The 18,763-nt window shown below is 37.4% G+C and overlaps 1 protein-coding gene across 3 annotated transcripts in view; it reads right to left on the bottom strand.

The window, feature by feature from the left end:
• The window catches only part of SPTLC2 (serine palmitoyltransferase long chain base subunit 2), a 127,861-nt gene that overhangs the window by 71,878 nt on the left and 37,220 nt on the right, over window positions 1-18,763 (bottom strand). For all 3 annotated transcript variants that reach the window (XR_012133743.1, XR_005061721.2, XM_037019836.2), the window contains exons 4-5: window positions 17,585-17,733; window positions 13,114-13,238 (exon numbers count right to left, since the gene is read on the bottom strand). Coding sequence is in view for 1 of the 3 variants with exons in the window: in XM_037019836.2 (XP_036875731.1) it covers window positions 13,114-13,238; window positions 17,585-17,733 (274 nt within the window). In the remaining 2 variants the exon portion in view is untranslated. The remainder of the gene's footprint in view (window positions 1-13,113; window positions 13,239-17,584; window positions 17,734-18,763) is intronic.

Genomic DNA, 18,763 nt, shown 5'->3' with positions numbered 1-18,763 from the left:
TAAGATACAAGCTGCGGCCAGACGGGAACCGAACGCTCCCACACCCCAGAACCCAGCGGGTAAAAAGGAGTTGGAACGGGGAGGGAGTGAAAGCCCAGGACTGCTAAACAACAAATTCTCGAAATCCGCACCCGGAATCCAGACACAAGGTGCACGGGGTGCTGGATATTAGAGAAACGGAAAAGCAAAAACTGCGGGCAGGTCCCCGCAATTGGTGCCTCTGAGACAAAAGAAAAGTGAGTGCTTTTTTCAAGTCTTACAGACAGAGGGACCCCACAACTAGACGAAGTCGTCCTGGCACACTTACCCAGCGGCTGGGAATCCCGGGGAAAAACAGGTGCCCTAAACCACAGCTATCACCATGAAAAGGCAAAAAAATTCAATCCAGTCCAAGATAGTTCAGACAACCCCTGAGAGAGGATCGGCAGAGACAGAGCTAACCAGTCTACCTGAAAAACAATTCAAAATAAAAATCATAAACATGCTGACAGAGATGCAGAGAAATATACAAAAGCTAAGGGATGACATCCGGAGGGAGATTACAGAACTGAAACAATCTCTGTAAGGATTTATAAGCAGAATGGATAAGATGAAAGAGGCCATTGATGAAATAGAAACCAGAGAACAGGAATGCATAGAAGCTGATGCAGAGAGAGATAAAAGGATCTCCAGGAATGAAACAATATTAAGAGAAATGTGTGACCAATCCAAAAGGAACAATATCTGCATTATAGGGATACCACAAGAAGAGAGAGAGAGAAAGGGATATAAAGTGTCTTTGAAGAAACAATTGCTGAGAACTTCCCCAAACTGGGGGAGGAAATAGTTGCTCAGACTATGGAGGCACACAGAACTCCCAACAGAAGGGACCGAAAGAGGACAACACCAAGACACGTAATAATTAAAATGCCAAAGTTCAAGGACAAGGACAGAGTATTAAAGGCAGCCAGAGAGAGAAAAAAGGTCACCTACAAAGGAAAACCCATCACGAGATCATCAGACTGCTCAACAGAAACCTTACAGGTCAGAAGAGAATCACATGATATATTTAATGCAATGAAACAGAAGGGACGTGAACCAAGGATACTGTATCCAGTACGATTATCATTTGAATATGAAAGAGGGATTAAACAATTCCCAGAAGAGCAAAAGTTGAGGAAATTTGTCTCCCATAAACCACCTCTACAGGGTATTTTAGAGGGACTGGTCTAGATGGGAGCACTCCGGAAAAGAGCACAAAACAAAACACACAACATATGAAGAATGGAGGAGGAGGAATAAGAAGGGAGAGAAATATCATCAGACTGTGTTTATAATACCTCAATAAGCGAGTTAAGTTAGAGAGTAAGGTAGTAAAGAAGTGAACCTTGAACCTTGAACCTTTGGTAAACACGAATCGAAAGCCTGCAATGGCAATAAGCACATATTTTTCAATAATCACCCTAAATGTAAATGGACTGAAGGCACCAATCAAAAGACACAGAGTAACAGAATGGATAAAAAAGCCAGACCCATCTATATGCTACTTACAAGAGAATCACCTCAAACCCAAAGACATACACAGATTAAAAGTCAAGGGATGGAAAAAGATATTTCAAGGAAACAGGGAGAAAAAAGCAGGTGTTGCATTACTAGTATCAGACAAAATAGACTTCAAAACAAATCAAGTAACAAGAGATAAAGAAGGATATTACATAATGACAAAGGGCTCAGTCCAACAAGACGATATAACCATTATAAACATATATGTACCCAATACAGGAGCACCAATATATGTGAAACAAATACTAACAGAATTAAAGGAGGAAATAGAATGCAATGCATTCATTTTGGGAGACTTCAACACACCACTCACTCCAAAGGACAGATCCATCAGACAGAAAATAAGTAAGGACACAGAGGCACTGAACAATACACTAGAACAGATGGACCTAATAGACATCTATAGAACTCTACATCCAAAAGCAACAGGATACACATTCTTCTCAAGCGCACATGGAACATTCTCCAGAATAGACCACGTACTAGGCCACAAAAAGAGCCTCAGTAAATTCTAAAAGACTGAAATCCTACCAACCAGCTTTTCAGACCACAAAGGTATAAAACTAGAAATAAATTGTACAAAGAAAGCAAAAAGGCTCACCAACACATGGAGGCTTAACAACATGCTCCTAAATAATCAATGGATCAATGACCAAATTAAAATGGAGATCCAGCAATATATGGAAACAAATGACAACAACAACACAAAGCCCCAACTTCTGTGGGACGCAGCAAAAGCAGTCATAAGAGGAAAGTATATAGCAATCCAGGCATATGTAAAGAAGGAATAACAATCCCCAATGAATAGTCTAATGACACAATTATCAAAATTGGAAAAAGAAGAACAAATGAGGCCAAAGGTCAGCAGATGGAGGGACATAATAAAGATCAGAGAAGAAATAAATAAAATTGAGAAGAACAGAACAATAGAAAAAATCAATGAAACCAAGAGTTGGTTCTTCAAGAAAATAAACAAAATAGATAAGCCTCTAGCCAGACTTATTAAGAGAAAAAGAGAGTCAACACACATCAACAGAATCAGAAATGAGAAAGGAAAAATCACAACGGACCCCACAGAAATACAAAGAATTATTAGAGAATACTATGAAACCCTAAATGGCAACAAGCTGGAAAACCTAGGAGAAATGGACAACTTCCTAGAAAAATACAACCATCCAAGACTGACCCAGAGAGACACAGAAAATCTAAACAGACCAATTACGAGCAATGAAATTGAAGTGGTAATCAAAAAACTACCCAAGAACAAAACCCCCGGGTCAGATGGATTCACCTCGGAATTTTATCAGACATACAGAGAAGAAATAATACCCATTCTCCTTAAAGTTTTCCAAAAAAAGAAGAGGAGGGAATACTCCCAAACTCATTCTATGAAGCCAAAATCACCCCATACCAAAATCAGGCAAAGATCCCACCAAAAAAGAAAACTACAGACCAATATCCCTGATGAACGTAGATGCAAAAATACGCAACAAAATATTAGCAAACCGAAATCAAAAATACATCAAGAGGATCATACACCATGACCAGGTGGGATACATCCCAGGGATGCAAGGATGGCACAACATTCGAAAATCCATCAACATCATCCACCACATCAACAAAAAGAAAGACAAAAACCACATGATCATCTCCATAGATGCTGAAAAAGCATTTGACGAAGTTCAACATCCATTCATGATAAAAACTCTCAGCAAAATGGGAATAGAGGGCAAGTACCTCAACATAATAAAGGCCATCTATGAAAAACCCACAGCCAACATTATATTGAACAGCGAGAAGCTGAAAGCTTTTCCTCTGAGATCAGGAACAAGACAGGAATGCCGACTCTCCCCACTGTTATTCAACACAGTACTGGAGGTCCTAGCCATGGCAATTAGACAAAACAAAGAAATACAAGGAATCCAGACTGGTAAAAAAGAACTCAAACTGTCACTATTTGCAGATGACATGATACTGTACATAAAAAACCCTAAAGACTCCACTCTGAAACTACTAGAACTAATATCGGAATTCAGCAAAGTTGCAGGATACAAAATCAACACACAGATATCTGTGGCTTTCCTATACACTAACAATGAACTAATAGAAAGAGAAATCAGGAAAACAATTTCATTGACAATAGCATCTAAAAGAATAAAATACCTAGGAATAAACCTAACCAAGGAAGTGAAAGATACAAGACATTCTTAAGAGAAATTAAAGAGGACACTAACAAATGGAAATTCATCCCATGCTCCTGGCTAGGAAGAATTAATATTGTCAAAATGGCCATCCTGCCCAAAGCAATATAAATATTTGATGCAATCTCTATCAAATTACCAACAGCATTCTTCAATGAACTGGAACAAATAGTTCAAAAATTCATATGGAACCACCAAAGACCCCAAATAGCCAAAGCAATCCTGAGAAGGAAGTATAAAGTGGAGGGGATCTCACTCCCCAACTTCAAGCTCTACTACAAAGCCACAGTAATCAAGACAATTTGGTACTGGCACAAGAACAGAGCCACAGACCAGTGGAACAGAATAGAGACTCCAAACATTCACCCAAACATATATGGCTAATTAATATACAATAAGGGAGCCATTGACATACAATGGGGAAATGACAGTCTCTTCAACAGATGGTGCTGGCAAAAGTGGACAGCTACATGTAAGAGAATGAAACTGGATCCCTGTCTAACCCCATACACAAGAGTAAATTTGAAATGGATCAAAGACCTGAATGTAAGCCATGAAACCATAAAACTCTAGAAAAAAGCATAGGCAAAAATCTCATGGACATAAACATGAGTGACTTCTTCATGAACATATCTCCCCGGGCAAGGGAAACAAAAGCAAAAATGAACAAGTGGGACTATATCAAGCTAAAAAGCTTCTGTACAGCAAAGGACACCATTAATACAACAAAAAGGTACCCTACAGTATGGGAGAATACATTCATAAATGACAGATTCGATAAAGGGTTGACATCCAAAATATATAAAGAGCTCACACATCTCAACAAACAAAAAGCAATCCAATTAAAAAATGGGCAGAGGAGCTAAACAGACAGTCTCCAAAGAAGAAATTCAGATGGCCAACAGACACATGAAAAGATGCTACACGTCGCTTTTCAGCAGAGAACTGGAAATTAAAACCACAAGATATCACCTCACAACAGTAAGGATCACCATCATCCAAAAGACAAACAACAACAAATGTTGGCGACGCTGTGGAGAAAGGGGAACCCTCCTACACTGCTGGTGGGAATGTAAATTAGTTCAACCATGTGGAAAGCAGTATGGAGGTTCCTCAAATTGCTCAAAAAATAGAAATGCCATTTGACCCAGGAATTCCACTTCTAGTAATTTACCCTAAGAATGCAGCAGCCCAGTTTGAAAAAGACCGATGCCCCCCTATGTTTATCGCAGCATTGTTTACAATAGCCAAGAAATGGAAGCAATCTAAGTGTCCATCATTAGACGAATGGATAAAGAAGATGTGCTACATATACACAATGGAGTATTATTCAGCCATAAGAAGAAAACAAATCCTACCATTTGCAACAACATGGATAGAGCTAGAGGGTATTATGCTCAGTGAAATAAGCCAGGTGGAGAAAGACAAGTACCAAATGATTTCACTCATCTGTGGAGTATAAGAACAAAGGAAAACTGAAGGAACAAAACAGCAGCAGAATCACAGAACCCAAGAATGGACTAACAGTTACCAAAGGGAAACGGACTGGACAGGAGGGGTGGGAAGGGAGGGATAAAGGCATGGAAAATGAAAGGGGGCCATATGATTAGCATGTATAACGTGAGGGGGGGCATAGGGAGGGATGTGCAACACAGAGAAGACAAGTAGTGAGTCTACAGCATCTTATTATGCTGATGGACAGTGACTGTAATGGGGTTTGTGGGGGGACTTGGTGAAGGGGCAAGTCTAGTAATCATAATGTTCTTCATGTAATTGTAGATTAATGATAATAAAATGAATGTCCAAAAAAATAAATAAATAAATAAAAGGAAAACTGACCAATGGAAATACACACACATTCCCTAAACAAACATTCCCTACTTAAGAGTTCTCACAGCAAGAGCTGCAGATAAAACACCTATTTTCATATTTGTTGACTGTCTGAAAAGCTACTGAAAATAGTTGAGTTCACTTTTCTTTCTTTCTCTACTTTGCTGTATTATCAGTATTTTCTGTTTAAAATTTCTAATCATATTTTTAAGGAGAAAATAAACTATTGTTTTAATGAGTAAAAAAAAAAAAAAAAAGAATACAGCACTCCAGTTTGAAAAAGACAGATGCACCCCTATATTTATCACTGCACTATTTACAATAGCCAAGATAGGGAAGCAACCTAAATGTCTATCAGTAGATGAATGGATAAAGATGTGATACATATACACAATGGAATATTACTCAGCCATAAGAAAAAAACAGATCCTACCATTTGCAACAACACAGATGGAGCTAGAGGGTATTATGCTCAGTGAAATAAGCCAAGCAGAGAAAGACAAATACCAAATGATTTCACTCATATGTGGAGTATAAGAACAAAGAAAAACTGAAGGAATAAAAGAGCAGAAGAAGAATCACATAACCCAAGAATGGACTAACAGTTACCAAAGGGGAAGGGACTGGGGAGGATGGGTAGGAAGGGAGGGATAAGGACAGGGAAAAAGAAAGGGGGCCTTACGATTAGCATGTATAGTTTGAGGGGGGGGCATGAGGAGGGCTGTGCAACACAGAGAAGACAAGTAGTGATTTTACAGCATCTTACTATGCTGATGGACAGTAACTGTGAAGGGGTATGTGGTGGGGACTTGGTGAAGGGAGAAGCCTAGTAAACATAATGTCCTTCACATAATTCTAGATTAATGATACCAAAAAAAAAAAAGAGACATAGAGTAATAGAATGAATAAAAAAGCAAGACCCATCTATATGCTGCTTACAAGAGACTCACTTCAAACCCAAAAATAAACAGAGATTAAAAGTGAAGGGATGGAAAAAGGTATTTCATGCAAACAATAGGGAGAAAAAAGGTGTTACGGTACTTCTTTCAGACAAAATAGACTTCAAAACAACCAAGAGATAAAGGAGGACATTACATAATGATAACGGGGTCAGTACAACAAGAGGATATAACCATTATAAATACATATGCACCCAACATAGAAGCACCAACATATGTGAAACAAATACTAATAGAATTAAAGGAGGAAATAGAATGCAATGCACTCACTCCAAAGGACAGGTCAACCAGGCAGAAAATAACTAAGGACACACAGGCACTGAACAACACACTAGAACAGATGGACCTAACAGACATCTACAGAACTCTACACCCAAAAGCGACAGGACACACATTCTTCCTAAGTGCACATGGAACATTTTCCAGAATAGACCACATACTAGGCCACAAAAAGAGCCTCAGTAAATTCCAAAAGATTGAAATTCTACCAACCAACTTCTCAGATCACAAAGGTATAAAACAAGAAATAAACTGTACAAAGAAAACAAAAAGGCTCACAAACACATGGAGGCTTAACAACATACCATACTCATAAACAATCAATGGATCAATGACCAAATTAAAACAGAGATCAAGCAATATATGGAGACAAATGACAACAATAGGACAAAGCCTCAACTTCTGTGAGTGCAACAAAGGCAGTTCTAAGATGAAAGTATATAGCAATCCAGGCCTATTTAAACAAGGAAGAACAATCCCAAATGAATAGTCTATAAAGTCACAAGTATTAAAACTGAAAAAGAAGAACAAATGAGGCCCCAAGTCAGCAGAAGGAGGGACATAATAAAGATCAGAGAAGAAATAATTAAAATTGAGAAGAATAAAACAATAGAAAAAATCAATGAAACCAAGAGCTGGTTCCTTGAGAAAATAAACAAAATAGACAAACCCCTAGCCAGACTTATTAAGAGAAAAAGAGAATCTACACATATAAACAGAATCAGAAATGAGAAAAAAAAACACAACAGACACCACAGAAATACAGAGAATTATTAGAGAATACTATGAAAATCTATATGCTAACAAGCTAGATAACCGAGAAGAATGGACAACATTCCAAGAGTGACCAAGGAAGAAACAGAAAATCTAAACAGACCAATTATCAGCAACGATATTGAATTGGTAATAAAAAAACTACCCAAGCATAAAATCCCCGGACCAGATGGATTCCCCGCTCAATTTTATAAGACATATAGAGAAGACATAATACCCATTCTCCTTAAAGTTTTCCAAAAACATAGAAGAGGAGGGAATACTTCCAAACTCATTCTATGAAGCCAACATCACCCTAATACCAAAACCAGGCAAAGATCCCACCAAAAAAGAAAACTACAGACGAATATCCCTGATAAACACAGATGCAAAAATACTCAACAAAATATTAGCAAACCGAATTCAAAAATACATCAAGAGGATCATATACCATGATCAAGTGGGATTCATCTCAAGGATGCAAGGATGGTACAACATTCAAAAACCCATCAACATCATCCACCACATCAACAAAAAGGACAATAACCACATGATCATCTCCACAGTTCAACATCCATTCATGATAAAAATTCTTAACAAAATGGATATAGAGGGTAAGTACCTCAACTTAATAAAGGCCGTATATGACAAACCCACAGCCAACATTATACTTAACAGCAAGAAGCTGAAAGCTTTTCACCTAAGATAGGGAACAAGACAGAGATGCTCACTCTCCCCACTGTTATTCAACATAGTACTGGAGGTCCTAGCCACAGCAATCAGACAACACAAAGAAATAAAAGGCATCCAGATTGGTGAAGAAGAAGTCAAACTGTCACTATTTGCAGATGACATGATATTGTATATAAAAAACCCTTAAGAACCACTCCAAAACTACCAGAACTAATACCTGAATTTAGCAGTTGCAGGATACAAAATTAATACACAGAAATCTGTTGCTTTCCTATACACTAATGATCAACTAGCAGAAAGAGAAATCAGGAAAACAATTTCATTCACCGTTCCAACAAAAAGAATAAAATACCTAGGAATAAACCTAACCAAGGAAGTGAAAGACCTATACCCTGAAAACTACAAGACACTCTTAAGAGAAATTAAAGAGGATGCTAACAAATGGAAACTCATCCCATGCTCCTGGCTAGGAAGAATTAATATTGTCAAAATGGCCATTCTGCATAAAGCAATCTACAGATCCAATGCAATCCCTATCAAAATACCAACAGCATTCTTCAACGAACTGGAACAAATAGTTCTAAAACTCATATAGAACCACAAAAGACCCTGAATAGCTACAGCAATCTTGAGAAGGAAGAATAAAGCAGGGGGCATTATGCTCCCCAACTTCAAGCTCTACTACAAAGCCACAGTAATCAAGACAGTTTGGAACTGGCACAAGAACAGATCCACAGACCAGTGGAACAGAATAGAGGGTCCAGATAGTAATCCAAACATATATGGCCAATTAATATATGATAAAGGAACCATGGATATACAATGGGGAAAGGACAGCCTCTTCAACAGCTGGTGTTGGCAAAACTGGACAGCTACATGTAAGAGAATAAAACTGGATCATAGTCTAACCCCATACACAAAAGTAAATTAGAAATGGATCAAAGACCTGAATGTAAGTCATGGAACCATGTAAGTCTTAGAAGAAAACATAGGCAAAAATCTCTTGGACATAAACATGAGCGACTTCGTCATGAACATATCTTCCCAGGCAAGGGAAACAAAAGCAAAACTGAACAAGTGGGACTGTGTCAAACTAAAAAGCTTCTGTACAGCAAATGACACCATCAGTAGAACAAAAAAACATCCTACAGTATGGGAGAATATATTTGTAAATGACATATCCAATAAGGGGTTGACATCAAAATTATATAAAGAGTTCACATACCTCAATAAACAGAAAGCAAATAAGCCAATCAAAAAATGGGCAGAAGGGCTGAACAGACACATCTCTAAAGAAAAAATTCAGATGGCCAACAGGCACATGAAAATATGCTCCACATCCCTAATAATCAGAGAACTGCAAATTAAAACCACAATGAGATATCACCTCATACCAGTTAGGATGCCCAACATCAAAAAGACAAACAACAACAAATGTTGGTGAGGATGTGGAGAAAGGGGAACCCTCCTACACTGCTGGTGGGAAAGTAAATTAGTTCAACCATTGTGGAAAGCAGTATGGAGGTTCTTCAAAAAACTAAAAATAGAAATACCATTTGACCCAGGAATTCCACTCCTAGGAATTTACCCCTAAGAATGCAGGAGCCGAGTTTTAAAGACATTTCCACCCCTATGTTTATCGCAGCACTATTTACAATAGCCAAGAAATGGAAACAACCTAAGTGTCCATCAGTAGATGAATGGATAAAGATGTGGTACATGTACACAAAGGAATATTATTCAGCCATAAGAAAAAAACAAATCCTATCATTTGCAACAACATGGATGGAGCTAGAGGGTATTATGCTCAGTGAAAGAAGCCAGGCAGAGAAAGACAAGTACCAAATGATTTCACTCATATGTGGCGTATAAGAACAAAGAAAAAACTGAAGGAATAAAACAGCAGCAGACTCACAGAACCCAAGAATGGACTAACAGTTACGAAAGGGAAAGGGAATGGGGAGGATGGGTTGGAAGCTAGGGATAAGGAGGAACATTACGATTAGCACATATTATGTGGGGGGACAGGGTACACGGGGAAGGCAGTATAACACAGAGATGACAAGTAGTGATTCTATAGCATCTTACTATGCTGATGGATAGTGACTGTAATCGGGTATGTGGTGGGGATTTGATAACAGGGGGGAGTCTAGTAATAATGTCACTCATGTACTTGTACATTAATGATAGCAAAATTAAAAAATAAAAAATAAATAAAAGACTGCTTTGTTAAAAAAAAGGAATTCCTGAACATGCTTTAGTTTAACACGTAAACATGGATTTCTGCAAAGCAACGGAAGAGGCTCTTGGTTCTTACTCTTTCACATCTCATGGGGCCCTTCAACCTATAAGATCTTAACTCAGAAACAGGTTTTTCTGTGCCAGAAATGGCCTCAAAATATCCAATTAGATGGAAACAGAAAGTCACAGAATGTTATCAGCATGCTCTCATGAAAATAAAAGGGAGAGGGCAGACACATATATATATGACTGTTTATTACAGAATATACTTAAGAAATTTGTCTAACAGCAGCTGTCTGCCTGAAATTGTTAGTGTATGTAAAGTTTTTATTACAAGAGAAAAAAACCACCTAGTTAGAAATGAAGAGAAGAGTTGAAGGTACCAATAGGGACTGGTAGTTTTAAAATCTGTATGTACACACATGAACGCAGAGGTATACATGCATACATTTTTCTAGCTCTGTACATAGAGGAGCAAGAAGCAGTGACACCCTAGTAGTAATAAACACACCCGACCTTGGTTTCTAAATATCATCCTCCAATAAAAGGAACCAGGGCTCCATGGAGAACTAGTTGACACTAAGGCTAAGATAGGTAAAAAAGTTGGGAGCACCTGTCATGACCAGTCTCTAGATGGCCAACACTGAAACAACTGGAGCAACAGAATAAAAAGGAATCATGTTAGACCCGAATAAGAAAATATTCATAAATATATAATGAAAAATAGGGGAGAAGTAGCAATTCTTCCTTGAAAGAACAACTCTTCCTTTAAGAGTTAAGGTAATGAAAGACAAAAAAAGAAGGAACTGTCACAGACCGGAGCAGACAGAGGAGATACAACCACTAAATGCAACGTGGATATGCAACTGGATCCTAGAAACAGAATAATGGAAGAAGTGGTAAAATTGAAATAAGTTCCATTCTTCAGTTAATAGTATTGATCAAGGTTAATTTCTTGTTTGATAATGTTCTGCTGTTAGGTAAGATGCTAACATAATGGGAAGCTGAGTGAAGGGTATATAGGAACTCTGTATTCTTCTGCAACTCTTCTTTGCGTCTACATTTATCTTTGAAAAAAAGTGTTAAAACTGAAGAAAAGTGAGAGAAACCGGGAAAAAAATTAGGAGATGCTGAATTTCTCTTCTATAAGTCTTCAAATCCTTTATTTACCACTCTTGGCATTTCATTCTACTTTAAAAGGTATCCCCCCACCTTTCCCTCCACATAGGTTTATGTTCTTCTCTTCCCAGCTAGTTTTTTCTCTGACAAGATCTGCAATATAATTGTGTTCTTTTTGTTTATCACTTCCTTTTTAGAGAGCCTTATTCACCATTTCTATGTATCAATCTGTTTTTTCTTCTAATCTACTATGAGGCTCTATTATATACTCGGTTCAAAAATGAAATAAAAATTAAATGTCAGCAGTTAACATCTAAATGCTTAATGTTTCAGGCATTATGTTAAGGGTTTTAAACACATTATTCCTTTCAATCCTTACAACAAATCTTTGAGGTAGGAAATATTATTACCCCTACTTTACATATGAGGAAACTCCCATTCAGAGGAGGTACAAATCATACCCAAGGTCACAAGCACAGCGATTCAATACAAAGCTCCTGCTTCGAGAACACATGTTAATATACTGTCTCCCCTGCCTTTAAGCTGAAAAATCAACCACTTCAAATAAGAATTTAATATCAGATACAAAGAAATATAAAACTAGATTAGTTGCCACCATTAATGGATTAAATGACATTGAATAACATTGTAACTATAATGTTTTATGTGAAAGATAAATCTTCAAGGTACTATCTTCTGTATCTATATACAAGACCTCTAATTCTAGATAATGATTGTTAGTTTCTGAGCATGCAAGGAGAAGTGGGATGAGGTTATTCAATCCTATAGTGTGAAAAATTCTGAGAAATTCCAAATAAGAATCTCAGGTTTATATAGCCAAAATGTAGGATAGCAATGTATTATCATTACTGTGAAGCCAAAGAATCATATATTATGTCACTGGTGGAATTTTAACCTATATTGTTGCCTGTATTACACATATTGTACACATGATTTGCCCACATATCTCTGAGGAACATGCATGACAGCAAGAATAAATATTAGGATACCTACATATTTTCATATTTTTTTTATAAAAGTGCACTAGGATTTTAATATTTTAATTAGGCATGGATATTATATTAAGTGCAGTCAGAAAGTAATAATATCTGAAAGTTAGGATATTTAGGCCATATTTTCATATTTTTTAACTTAGGAAAAACCACCTACTAAATAACTTTTCAAACTAAACATTCTTTCTTCCATAAGTTTAGCCTTTTAGGAGGTTTCATTTATTAGAATCCCCTTCAACATTGCATGAAATGAAGAAGGCAGGAGTTATCTAATAGGACAGCAAAAGATCAGTGGTTCTAACAAGAAATCTTCAAATGACATAAATCTCCTTAGGATATACTTATCCAATAATTTGTGGTAGAAATATCTTCAGGTAATCTATGTTTACTCTAAAGTTTACAACAGCTTCTGGCTTGTTCCAAGTGCTTTACAAAACAAAAGACATATACAAGGGCGTCTTCATAAATGACAGACCATCTTACTTTGCCAACAAGAGCAGGAATGTTCATTGAGTTTGTTGCAAATCCCATGCCATATGCCATAGCAGCTTCTACTCCCAAGAAATTTGCCACAAGCTTCTCTAGTTCTTCATGCTTGTCCAGGTTTCCTGTGTGAAGAAGTTAACCAAGTCAGTACCACCAAATCCCAAATTTAAGAAACACTCACTATTTTATAAAAGAAATCAGTCTACATGTTATATATTTTAAGACTAAAGTCTACGAAGGAGTTAGTATTATGAAGAGTAATGGCTAATGAGGAATACAGTAATTGAACAAATTAAGATTCAGCAACTGCAGTGGAATTTCTGTTAAGAGGACTGCCAACAATTTCTCCCAAGCCAGTTCCCGGTCTAGGCCTTAAGCGACCCGGCAACATCTGCTTTTCTACATTTGAAGTCATCTGCCACATAAAACAGTCTAAATAGCCTGTTGTAAAGAGAGCCTACATGGACTGAAAGGGACTCTGCAGGGTAAGAGACTAAGTAAGGGGGGTGCAGGGTTCAGTCAGCCTTCCTCTTATCCAAGCACCTAGCTGAAGTGCCAGGCATGTAAGTGAAGGCACCATGGATACTCTAATCCTCAGTCACAAAGACCTACCCAAAATCAGAGGGAACTGAAATAAACTTCAAGCCCTCCCCAAATTGCAATCACAAGCAAATAAGGGTAAGTTTCTGTGTTAAGTGACTAAGTTTTGGAATGGTTTGTTATGTAGCAAAAGACAAGTCAAAAAGCCCCTTCACTGAGAAAAAGCTATTCATTTGAAGAAGAAAAATGCAAAGCTGAATATGAAACTGGAAGAAGCATATCATTAGGCTTTGTTTTATAAGTGGATTTGTGGGTAATGCCTATTTGTGTATTTACATGCATGCACACACATATACACCCGTGCGTGTGAGTCTGTTAGGCATAATGTTCATGTACAGCAGCTGTGTGGGTGTGGTGTTTTACATTACAGCCAAATTATTTGTTGGTTTATGAATATACTGCCCGTTCATTTTTTTCCATTGTTTAGGTGATCTCAATTTAGGAAACGCTAAAGTTTTTTAGAGCTCTTTGCCAATAGATAGTAATTCAACCCAGTATTGATAATTTCACAAATAACCAAACTGAGAAGCTTTTATATATACCTGAAGACCACATAAAACAGATTTATATAAAATTATCATTGTTTTATGTTTATATTTAACATGTACTTTCACACAAACAAGATTGTCTAAGATAAAAAGTTGCAAACATGGATGGATCTAGAGGGTATTATGCTCAGTAAAATAAGCCAGGTGGAGAAAGACAAATTCCAAATGACTTCACTCATTTGTGGAGTGTAATACCAAGGCGAAGCTGAAGGAACAAAATAGCAGCAGACTCACAAACACTGAGAAGGGACTAGTAGTCACCAAAGGGGAGGGGTTATGGAGGGTGGGTGGGAGGGAAAAGGGGATTAAGGGACACAATAATTCACAATCACAATATAGGTAGGTCACGGGAAAGGCAGTGCAGCACAGAGAAGACAAGTAAGGATTCGACAGCATCTTACTACCCTGATGGACAGTGACCACAATAGAGCAGATGAGGACTTGATAATATGGGTGAATGTTGAAAACAGAGTGTTATGTGAAACCATCATAAGACTGCACATCAATGATACTTTAATAAAAAATCAAGATAAAAAGAGAAAATAACATTGAAAAATAAATAGGGGCAGTTATTTAACAGTCTTTCCAACTTCACATGCTTTTTATGAGCAGACTTGAAAGAAAACAGTTGAAAATAAATTACACTGCCTTTTGTCCAATAACCAGTAAATTTTTTTTTTCTGATTCAAAGCTGGTGGTCTCACACCAGCACTTTTTTTTTTTTTGGTATCATTAATCTACAATTACATGAGGAACACTATGTTTACTAGACTCCCCGCACCACCAAGTTCCCCCCACATACCCCATTGCAGTCACTGTCCATCAGCGTAGTAAGATCACTACCTGTCCTCTCCGTGCTGTACAGCCTTCCCTGTGCCCCCCTCCACACACATTATGCATGCTAATCATAATGCCCCCTTTCTCCCCCCACCTTATCCCTCCCTTCCCACCCATCCTCCCTGGTCCCTTTCCCTTTGGTAACTGTTGGTCCATTCTTGGATTCTGTGAGTCTGCTGCTGTTTTGCTCCTTCAGTTTTTTCTTTGTTCTTATACTCCACATATGAGTGAAATCATTTGGTACTTGTCTTTCTCTGCCTGGCTTCTTTCACTGAGCATAATACCCTCTAGCTCCATCCATGTTGTTGCAAATGGTAGGATTTGTTTTCTTCTTATGGCTGAATAATATTCCATTGTGTATATGTACCACATCTTCTTTATCCATTCATCTACTGATGGACACTTAGGTTGCTTCCATTTCTTGGCTATTGTAAATAGTGCTGCGATAAACATAGGGGTGCATATGTCTTTTTCAATCTTAGGGTAAATTCCTAGGAGTGGAATTCCTGGGTCAAATGGTATTTCTATTTTTAGTTTTTGGAAGAATCTCCATACTGCTTTCCACAATGACTGAACTAATTTACATTCCCACCAGCAGTATAGGAGGGTTCCCCTTTCTCCACATCCTCGCCAACATTTGTTCTTGTTTGTCTTTTGGATGGTAGCCATCCTTACTGGTGTGAGGTGATATTTCATTGTGGTTTTAATTTGCATTTCTCTGATGACTAGTGATGTGGAGCATCTTTTCACGTTGGCCATCTGAATTTCTTCTTTGGAAAACTGTTCAGCTCCTCTGCCCAGTTTTTAATTGGCTTATTTGCTTTCTGTTTGTTGAGGTGCGTGAGCTCTTTATATATTTTGCATGTCAACTCTTTATTGGATCTGTCATTTATGAATATATTCTCCCATACGGTAGGATGCCTTTTTGTTCTATTGATGGTGTCCTTTGCTGTACAGAAGCTTTTCAGCTTGATATAGTCCCACTTGTTCATTTTTGCTTTTGTTTCCCTTGCCTGGGGTGATATGTTCATGAAGATGTCACTCATGTTTATGTCCAAGAGATTTCTGCCTATGTTTTCCTCCAAGAGTTTATGGTTTCATGACTTACATTCAGGTCTTTGATCCATTTCAAATTTCCTTTTGAGTATGGAGTTAGACTATGATCCAGTTTCATTCTCTTACATGTAGCTGTCCAATTTTGCCAACACCAGCTGTTGAAGAGGCTGTCATTTCCCCATTATATGTCCATGGCTCCTTTATCATATATTAACTGACTGGTATATGTTTGGGTTAATATCTGGACTCTCTATTCTGTTCCACTCGTCTGTGGGTCTGTTCTTTGCCAGTACCAAATTGTCATGATTACTCTGGTTTTGTATAACCAGCAAATTTAACATGTCCTTTAAAAAAAAAGCACCTCCCTCACTTTGCATTGTGATTTTACTTCAGTGCTCAAATCCTTAAGGACAGAATAAGATTGATCAATGATACTGGCTACATGCAGAGAGAAAAGATGCAGAGAAAGAAGACTGTTAAGCTTGGAGGCTGTGTGTCCTTAAAGCTTAAGCAAGTCATTTAACCTCTGTGCCTGTTTTTCATCTGTTAAATACAAATAATAGTATTTGCTCTACCTACCTCATGACACTGTTGTGAGGATCAAATACCTCCAAGCAATTTATTAAACATGAAGTGCCATAAAGATGTAAAGTATGACTATTGTGTGTCAACACTGCACAGTGCTCCCGCAACCACATCGTTGGGGACCCTGAGTGAGAACAGCCCAGCTGCACTTGCCAATCTCTAGATCCATGAGAAGTGATAATGAATCATTGTTTTAATCCACTAAGTTTTGGAATATAGTACATACTCATAAAGTTGCCTTCTATGGTTCTGTAACTTTGATGGTTATCAATCGTCTGGAACAAAATGGGAGAATTTGCAGTTTTCCTTTGAACTAAAATAAACTTAATCTCTATATGAATCTGTTCATCTTAACATTTTCAGATGTAATAAAAAAAGGTTCAATATTTATTGAGTGTTGCCATGTTGCAAGCGCTTTACATGAATTAGCTTATTTAATTCTTGTTACAGCCCAAAAGGTAGGAATTATAGTCCCAATTTACCAGTATGGAAACAGACTAACCCTTATATGCTCATGGGCTCAGGACTAGTGACACTGTTAACCACTATCATTTGCAAAATCCAGTAAAGTCAACAAAAAGTTATAAATGAAACAAATACATATGGAAGTTTTCTAGAGATATTCTGTATGTATAAGATAATGGAAAAGATTAATATGTCTCAAAATGTGTTGAAAGCATAAAAATCATCAGCATTTCAGAAAAATAAAGCATTCTTTACCTGATCTAAATTACACAGCAAAGTGTGTATTTGGATTTTTAATATTCTAGCTCCTTCTCAGTGTTATTCCCTTTTGAGTGAAAAGTTAAGAACATCTGCTGGCCAAACATGCCCACACTCACCCATTTCCTGCCGAGTACTGCACACTCCAACTCCATACTCCTCTAGGACTTTGGCAGCAGCTTCTTGACATGATCCAGTATTCCGTGCAAATCCAAGATAGTTATAGGAACCCATGTTTATAACACCTTTAATTACATTCCCTGTGTACCTGTATTTCAACAAAATAAAAGTTCATGAAAAATGAGCAAATCTAATACTTACATGTGATAGTAAATATATTGTTAATACAAAAAAAGCACCATATGTCAGAAGTAGTGAGAATATGGTCTAGATGAAAAGCAGCTCAAACTCATAACCAATTAGGAAAATGGAAAAATGAAATATCAATTTTCACTCATCTATAGTAATAAATATTTAAAAACTGCCCATATCCAGTGTTGGCCAGGACAGTCTCATACGTTGTAGATAAGAATATCAGTGAGTACTTTTTTCTGGAGGACCGTTTAGCAGTATTTATCCACTAAAAGATATGCACACTCTTGGCCTCAGCAATTCTCATACTCATATGAAAGGATATATACATAAGGATCTGTTAAGAGTTACTACACAATTTATTTACCTTGTTTTCCCCAGGCACAAGGACCAGTGATATTTTATATGGTGAAGGTCAGCCTGGGCTACTAAGAGAGGACAACATGGTTCAGAGGCCCACCAACCTAGGATGGGCATTAAGTGTGGACAAGAAATAACTGCTGCTTTAACTCTGAGATTTTGGGGTTAAGACCAGATGATGTAGCCCAACTTGCTATGCACGATAAACATCTATACTGTGTAGAATACTAAGCAGTCACCATAAGGAGTCTGCTGTGAATATATAGAAGAAGGATGTTACCAATATGTTAGCAAGTAAAAAAAGCAAGATGTGTAATGATTTTTATAGAATGATCCCATTTTTGTAAAAATCAGAAACTACCTTCCCAAAACCCCAGTAGATACAGTATATACATACTGCACAGAAAACATCTGGAAGAATGACACACAATGAACAGACAACAATGGTCACCTCTGTGCAGTAGAGATTTGTGCAGAAGGTAGTTGTCATGGGGAATCTTCAGTTTACCTGTATCTTTAAATAAATTTTTTAAATCTTTGATAACAACGTGACTATGGTTTACCTGTATTTTTAAATAATTTTTTTAATCTTAAATAATGACAATGCAACTATGTAATACTTGTGC

This window comes from Manis javanica, chromosome 8 (assembly GCF_040802235.1).
Source record: "Manis javanica isolate MJ-LG chromosome 8, MJ_LKY, whole genome shotgun sequence".
Taxonomy (NCBI): domain Eukaryota; kingdom Metazoa; phylum Chordata; class Mammalia; order Pholidota; family Manidae; genus Manis; species Manis javanica.
The sequence above is the reverse complement of the archived record's forward strand: the minus strand, read 5'-3'. Positions and strand labels throughout refer to the sequence as shown.